At 28.4% G+C, this 8,363-nt stretch overlaps 2 protein-coding genes across 2 annotated transcripts; one reads left to right on the top strand and one right to left on the bottom strand.

The window, feature by feature from the left end:
- The first annotated feature begins 128 nt into the window (after window positions 1-128).
- Window positions 129-4,669, top strand: LOC140671310 (uncharacterized). The gene is made up of 9 exons (XM_072902567.1): window positions 129-338; window positions 935-1,090; window positions 1,235-1,463; window positions 1,555-1,722; window positions 1,830-1,960; window positions 2,812-2,909; window positions 3,568-3,848; window positions 3,960-4,116; window positions 4,189-4,669. The coding sequence occupies exons 1-9, from the start codon at window positions 129-131 to the stop codon at window positions 4,283-4,285; spliced, it is 1,527 nt and encodes a 508-aa protein (XP_072758668.1). The 3' UTR covers window positions 4,286-4,669.
- A 523-nt stretch (window positions 4,670-5,192) lies between these two features.
- On the bottom strand, window positions 5,193-8,308 carry LOC140671424 (uncharacterized). The gene is made up of 2 exons (XM_072902711.1): window positions 7,491-8,308; window positions 5,193-6,643 (listed from the first exon to the last, which is right to left on the bottom strand). Exons 1-2 carry the CDS (start codon window positions 7,569-7,571, stop codon window positions 5,525-5,527), a joined length of 1,200 nt encoding a protein of 399 aa, XP_072758812.1. The 5' UTR covers window positions 7,572-8,308; the 3' UTR covers window positions 5,193-5,524.
- Between the last annotated feature and the right edge of the window lie 55 nt (window positions 8,309-8,363).

The raw sequence follows: 8,363 nt of genomic DNA on the forward strand, positions 1-8,363 counted from the left end.
TGAAATCGTGTGAAAATGGCTCGATGTTATCGAAACTCATCGCTTATTGTCTCTTTGAGAGCAACCTACCATCTATAGTACGTCGCTATTACTTCAAATCAAGTTGAATTTACATCAGATTAAAAACGATGGAAATGACACGCGATGCAAAAAATATCACAAGGCACCACAATCCTTTTGCCATTGGGATTCCATCAAAACAAAGCGTTGTATTAATGAGTTGCGATTCATCGTCGGATTCATTATCTAAAGTGCAATTTTGTCCTACATATCGCTTTTGTAGGGAATTAAAAGAACCTTACCGTTTGTCTATGTTTGATAACGATCATGACCAACAAGTAGGTGCCATTTATTCTTGAATATATATTTTTAATATAATATTATATGTTGGCAAGTTTTTATATATAAAATAAAATTTCTCTCTAACTTCTATATATTAAATCAAGAAAGGGAAAGAAACATATTATAGTTGTCATAATCAATCACTAATTTAATAATTTAATTATTGTTAAATATTATTATAGAAAGATGTAATGATGTAAATATTAAGTTTGCTTGAAATGTATAAATTCGTAAATGATGACTTTAATAGAAAAACACGTGTCTTTAATTTTTTATTATAACATGTAATGCGTTTTATTTGATAATATATAAATAATAAAGATTTTCTTTATAAATAATCTAAGTTAAATAATGCGAGTAATGGAGATTTGTTGAACATTAAGAATTGTATAATATTATTAAAAGTAAAAAATGTAGAAAATCTCTTTTTTAATATTTCTATTAATCTAGAACTGGAACAGTTTTTGCACCTTAATAATTACAAAATGATAATTTCTTGCTATTGAATTGTTTAATTCACGTTATTTAATTTACTCAATAATTATAATATTACTTAATCCTATATTAAAGGAAAATAATGAACTGCTAATAGATCACGACACTTCACGATTTACTTCAAGCAATTAAGGAATCCGCGATAAGACTGATACAGTTGATCGTAAACGATATAGAAAACCGATTGATGAAGAGAGGCCCAGATTCCCAAATGCGCTATCCCGAACCAGGACGTTATGAGAGGAATAATCAGGTAATGAATGCTTTATTCTAAAACACACCTGTGTTATGTACATGTGTAATAAAGATAAAAAAATAATCAGAAGAAATAAGTAAGAAAATAACAGAAATATATGTCAACTATATATGATATCCAATTTGTAATAATTATCATTAGCAACATAATGAATCGACATTAATCCTCGCTACATCCTCTTCGGTTTGTGCACTTTGTGGCGTTGCACTTCATCTTAAGAGTTCGTCGGAAAAATCGGAGCAATTTGCGTTTAATAGAAAAAGAAAAGAGTATGATAATCGCGATTATAACATCATGTTGAAAGCATTTAATAATCCAATTTTTAAAATGGCTCCACGCAAAGCCACTTTATCTTCCGAAAAAGAGAAAAGTAACAATAATTTTTTATTTTTGAAAATATATTTGACTGTCTTTCTTTTTTTCAATGTTAATAATAATATTGATAACATATTTCACAAAAGAACAACAAGAAATTATTTCGAAAACTCAATCGATTGATACAAGTGAGAGCGGATTGAAATCAAAATTATTGTTTATACGACGAATTTCTTCTCACAAAACCACTTGCCAAATATGTCGCACTAAATCTCAACAAAAACATGACATAGCTCATGTGCTTAGACATATTGGTGAGTCAAAAGAGACAGATTTTACTTTATAAATGAGAAAGTATCAGCAAACTACCAATAGATAATAATAGATTTATATTAATTTATAATTGTTATACTCAATACAGAGAGTGAACACGAGTATAACATTAGCGAGGTGTCAAAACCAACAAATTTAAGACAGAAAAATTCAAGAATTGCATACGCATCCTCCACAATTTCCTCTACTCAAGACGCATCGACGCTTACTCACGAAATAGTAATTTTAATTTATTAAAATTTCATTATGCTAATTCTAAAAAAAAATTGATTGAAAAAGTAATTCTTGGTTATAGAGAAGTGAAAGAGAAATTTTTTCAAAAAATTATTTTGAAAAATCTTATGTTCAAAAAAATAAAATATGCTTTTTTATCAGTAAACTTAGATGAAAAAAAAATAGATTTTATTATTTATATTAAATAACTTTGTTTTTTTTGTTTTTCTTTTTATATAATAAAATCATTATAAAATCGTCAACAAATGCATACAATTTTCGATAAAATTGTTATAAAAAATAAATAATAAAATTATGAGAATGATGTAATATTAATTACTAGACAGTAAATTTTATGTCTTTTAGGGCCAATTATAAGTTTATTTGTGTAAAGATAAGTTAATGCTTTTTAATTTTATCCTAATAAGTGACACTGCTAATTCTTTAAAATAGTATAGCACGAAGCTAATTATTTCTTGCTAATCTTCAGCAAATATTTAATATCTAATGTTTGGTTATTGTTTCGATTAAAATTATTGAATTATAATATAAATTTGTTAAAAAAAAAAGAAAAAGCTTTATTATTTATGTTATGTATTTACAATTAGAAAATATAACTTATAAAATTTTCAATTACAATTTAAAAAATATTGACGATTCACTTTTGTAAAAGAAAAATTTAACTTAAAAGTAGTCGAAAATTGCTGAGAAACTAAAGCATACATATGATTATAGGAAATCTTTTGTAAAACTTTCACCGCATATTCGTCGACCAGTATATACATAAGGCACAATAAATATAATATATAGAAAAACGAAATTCTGTATAATTAATTACACGGAATTATATTTTTCAGTTCTGTCCATGCGCGTGTGGATTGCTTGTGAAAGATGAAACCGAAAGCCAAGTCTCCATCATATCATTGCCTGTTCTGAAAGAAAAACGTATTAAAACGTATTAAAAATATTATTTGAACATAGAATTTTTATTTTCTGCACTATAAATCAAGCCTTGATAGATATACATATAATTTTTCAATTTTAACTCAATGAACGCTATGATAGTTATTATTATCTAAATTGTTAAAATTATGTCAAAAAGTGTGGGGTATATATAGCTGGGGGGTTATACTTTGTAAAATGATAATCATAATGAGCATATTAACAATTTAATTTAATGTTGTAATCATATAGTTTTTATTATATTGTATTTTAAATATAATATCAAATGAATATAATTTTAGTGAGATCAAATTTTGACGGCGCAGATGTAGATTTAAAAATTTTCATGCTTATTTACAACAATGGATTACGATAATAATTGTAAAGTACATTTTTTTAAATATCTTTATAGCATATTGAATTGATGTTGTCAAATTTTTTAATGTCGACTTTGTTTTTGTCGAAAATTTGAAAAAAAATATACAAAAATTTGCATATATTTCACTAATAAAACTTATATATGTATAATGTATATAATACTTTACTGCTCAATGGACGATGCCTGTGAAATTATCATAAGACTCTAAAGCATTCATAATCGGTATCTCTTTTCTCTTTTCCAAATAAGCTGTTACAATTACGCCAAATGACATTTTGTATATATTTTTCAGCAAAGAACTCGAAGAATTAAGTTTTTATTTAAATTCACACCAGACGGTGCATACAAAGATGTACGATGATAAGCAAAAGTTGAAAAAAGATGTAAATATTGAAGGTTGGAGGGAAGAAGTTATACAACTACAGCTGCAAGCGCAAGTTGAAGAGTTGCAGAAAAACATTCAACTTTTCAAACAAGAAAATGACTATATTCGGTATCTTATAGAAAAATGTCGCTGTTCATTGAAGATAAAATTTTATCAAGAGTTACTACCAATCACGGTCACATATTCCGGTGAGAAAGTAAATTTGGAATATTAGTTTTATTATTAATTTTTTGTATTTTTAATTTAATATACATTGTATCATTTATATCTATAGAACGCGTATTATTTATTACTTGCAGGACTCACATCAGCGATTAAACGTTTACAAACAAAATATAATAAAAATGGAATAATGGCCACATTAATCGAGACATTTCGAGGTTCAATAAATATTCAACAAATTGCGGGAAAACTTTTAACACCATTCACAGAGTATGGGCATCAAAATTCAAGCAGATAATGCGACATCGATAACAAATTATATAATAAAATTTTTCATATAAAGTAAACGTCAATAATTTCTCTTACAATAGTAGAGTCGCGTGTGCCATTCGCTTTAAAAGATGAAAAGTCTTCTTTCGAAGTCGTTGAGGTACTAAATATTTATTATATCACTTTTAGATAAGACAAATTACAAACCACAAATTATATATTACATATTATCAACATGAATACAACGCACAATTTATTTTGTAACAAAGTAAAGCAATTTTAAATTCTTTTAAGGATGTTTAGCACCTACAATCGGATCAAAAAGTAGTCGAAATTGACGAATATATACTTTTCTCATAAATCTTACTATATGATTATTATAAAGATTGCATAAATCTTACTATTTATTCATAGCTAGAGTGTAAAAATGTATTTTTTAACTTCTGTTGCTTTTTTCGGAGAATTTTCGTGTTTCTTAAATTATAATAAGAAACTTTTATCATTGACGGTACCTCGATTTCAACATTACAGCACAAAATTTGGATTATAAAAATAAAAGAATTTACTCGTACAGAGTAATTTAAAATGTCAGAATAAAAATTATAATAGTGAATAATGACAAAATATAGAAGATTTTTAACTATTTCTTTAATAATTTTAATAATTTGTCATTTCTCCGAGAAGAACGAAATGTGGCAACATGGTAATTTTTCATAAGTTGATCCAATTGCAAATTGACATATGAGGCCTAGTCGCTTCTCGCTTACACGTTTGTATATATGTTAGAGGCTTTTTCAGATGAAAAGATAGGTTATTTAAAATGTCAAAAAAAGGCTCAGCTGAATACTATGTTACCACATTTTCACAATAAATAATATGTCATCTCGGATAATAGGATGAAATTGAGAAAATTATATTCAATATCTTTTCAACTAGTCAGTACTTGACCAAAATTATGCGATCAAATATTTCCTCTATATTTAAACTATATTTTTGCAAATTTTGAATAAATTCCTATTACTATTTCTATCTATTTTATAGCTCTTAAATCAACACGATCACAGGTTTTTTATAAGATAGAAAATTTGTATCAAAATCGTATCAATTTAACGGCTAAAAAGGACAGAAATAATTATATTTATACTTATTTATATAAATGATTATATTTATAATTATATTAATACTTTTACTTATAATTAGATTCACAAAATAATTATATTTATAATAATGTCGACGGGTAAATTCATTGAAAATTAAAATCCTTATAACTTTTAATTGCTTCAGTGAATCAACTCTAGGTTTTTTTACAAGTCTCTGAACATGTATCAGAACAATCTGTGCAAATTTTATTAAATTCCTATATTTTTAAAAATAGGTACTAAACATCCTTAAACGTAGTTTTATTATACATAAATATGAATATTAATAATAGTTAATGCATCGACTTGATGTTTGCGCGCGGGATATAAAAAAATTTCCGGCGATCAACCAGATCCTCTAAAGTGTTTAAATCGGGCAGTATAGATGGGATTTCGAAAAAATCAGGGTGCGCGATTATCGGCTGCGCGTGATTGGAAATACGAGCGTTATTGACCTTATTGCGATTACTGGGTGTGTAATATACTTCAGTGGATGTCGGTTGTTTGGGATAGTAGGGATCATATTCCAGTTCATTTGGCACTAATGGCTTTAAAGAGAGCGTTAAAGCATGTACGGGTATTTCCGTGGTGGACTTTATGCCGAGCGTATGAGCGTTAGCCTGGATCGATCTCAGAGTCTCTGAATATGGATGATAATCACTGTTGTAACTCAAGAAAGAAGACCTTTCGTGCAAAGCAGGTGAACGCTGATTACTTTTTTGCGCTATCATTTTCACGAGCGACGAATTCGCGATCGGCTCGAACGAACGATCGAGATATACGGCGCTTTTGTTTCGCGCAAAAGCGCGAGTCTCCGATGACGACAAAGGCAATGACTGCCTTGGCGAAACTGATTTATCATTGCGCGAATTCCAAGAACCGAACTGTTCGGCGAGAGATCGAGAAGTGGGAACTGTCATGCGATTCTTTGAGTTGCTATTGCATGTCGTGCAAGTATCGGTGATTTGTTCGGTTTGATTTTGTATCTTATCTCTTAAAAATAGACTTGCACTAAACACAAAACCAGATTGGGTTTTATTAGATTTAATTTTGTCGGGTTGTTGAATCACTCTGAAGAAACGTGAAAACGAGTGTCGATGATTATCGAGCGGATCGATGGACATGATTGGTGATTTTATCAAAGGTATTGTGTGCGTATTTCCTTCATCGGGGTTTTCATTTTGAAATTGTGTCGACGGATAAGCGATTGTTCGGCAATCAACGAGATGAATGTGATCGCATATTAAAGCGTCCTGGCGAAAAGCCGTTTCTTCGGGACATCGATAACTAAATTTATTTCCATGATCATCGCATGTGTGATATACTCTGCAATTTGTTTCGACGTCAGCGTAAAATCCCATAGGCCGATGACGACAAGAAAAATTCGTTGAAACATTTGACGACGTGGTTTTCTGCGAACAATAATTAAATAATTGAATTGGGAGTTTGCATGATTTTGAAAAACAATTGCATTTTATAATTTATATACTTATAGTTTTAAATGTAATTATTTTTTTCGTAATTTTTTAATGCAAATTAAGCGAGAAAATCAATAATAAAAATTACATTATTTGAAATTGTCGAATACGATCCGGAAACGACCGAGTCCTCCTGAACGCGATGTGACATCACAGTGCAATATCTGCATTCGGGGAGACACTAATAGCGCTAAATAGCGTGAAATAGCATCGTCTCAAACATAACCAATATATACCTTTCAGTAACAACACACTATTTTTATTTATTAAAATATCCAGTTATTGTGAAAATGGGCAAAGATAACACGTACAAATGTAAAAGTACAACAATTGAAACACCCAATAAATTTAAACGCTTCAAGAATGATCAAATATCGCAATACAGAATACAGAAAACAAACGTTTTGAAACTATTGCACTGTGACGTTACGCACTCCAACCAATCAAAATTGTTTTCTCACAATTTAAATTTTATTAAATTTTAATTTAACTTTTTAATACCTTCCTATTGATTAAAATTTAAAATTTTCTTATAAATAAATTTATAATAATATATATTTAAATTACATATATAAGAAAATGTATTTTTTTTTAATGCAAACTCCCTATTAGGCAGTTCAAAAACAACGTGTTTGTTCACAATTTTTGAAAATCGATAATGTATTGTAGTATATTCTATAAATCTATATTTGTAATAATCGCTTCTATAATAACATTGATCTAATATACAGGTCTTATCGGATCTATACATAGTATTGCGTAACAAGTTTTTATTACTTACAGAAACTTCTTCAGGGTAAACAGTGACGGCGAATAGTGCGCATAGTAGAATGTAAGATTGTGTAATCCAATAAAATGCCATTTTTGATAAAAAGTTTGAATTATCGAAGGATGTTACACTGAATTTGATTTTCCAATATTAAAAAGTATAACAAAGAGTATCGCTACCAGCGTCTAAAAGATCTCTACACGGCGATAGAAGGAGTTCAAGTGAAAGTATCGCGAAGATGAGTCTATGGCTCCTAGTCCTCCCTTCTCTTTCCATTCTTTAACTCCCTCTCTTTACCTCCTTGTTGTAATTGTCTATACTTGATATGTCCTACGCATCTTGTCCTTATTACTTATTGTATTGCAAATTTACATGCTATTTGCAAATGTACGCTCTTTATAGGGGTAACTTCAAAATTCCGGGTATTAGTTGAATCTATCAAATTATTATATGCAATGTGTTAAATTTATTTCTTGGTATATATCGATTGTTACGTATAATATTCTGTTTGTTTATAAAGGATTGCGGCATATCTTACGCTGAAAATTAATATGTTTCTAAGATATGTTTTTTCTTAAATATATAAGTACTTGTGTAATATTTAAAAATTTCAGTTCAGAATTACAAGCTTTTTTTTTTAAAAACATTGTGTAGAAAAAGAAAAATCTTATATATAAACTGGCTTACTAGCGATAATCTTACATATTATTATATACATATATCTTATAATATATCAAAGAAATAAAAATTAATCTGTACTATGTGTAATACATTTCAGTTTTTTATTCATGACATGTATAAATATTCTAGGCATATTGGCATTTCTTCCATTTAAGAAAAATAATTACATTACAATTTGATATAAAATTTGATATCGAAATTTGA

The sequence above is a fragment of the Anoplolepis gracilipes genome, chromosome 11 (genome assembly GCF_047496725.1).
Source record: "Anoplolepis gracilipes chromosome 11, ASM4749672v1, whole genome shotgun sequence".
In the NCBI taxonomy this organism is placed as follows: domain Eukaryota; kingdom Metazoa; phylum Arthropoda; class Insecta; order Hymenoptera; family Formicidae; genus Anoplolepis; species Anoplolepis gracilipes.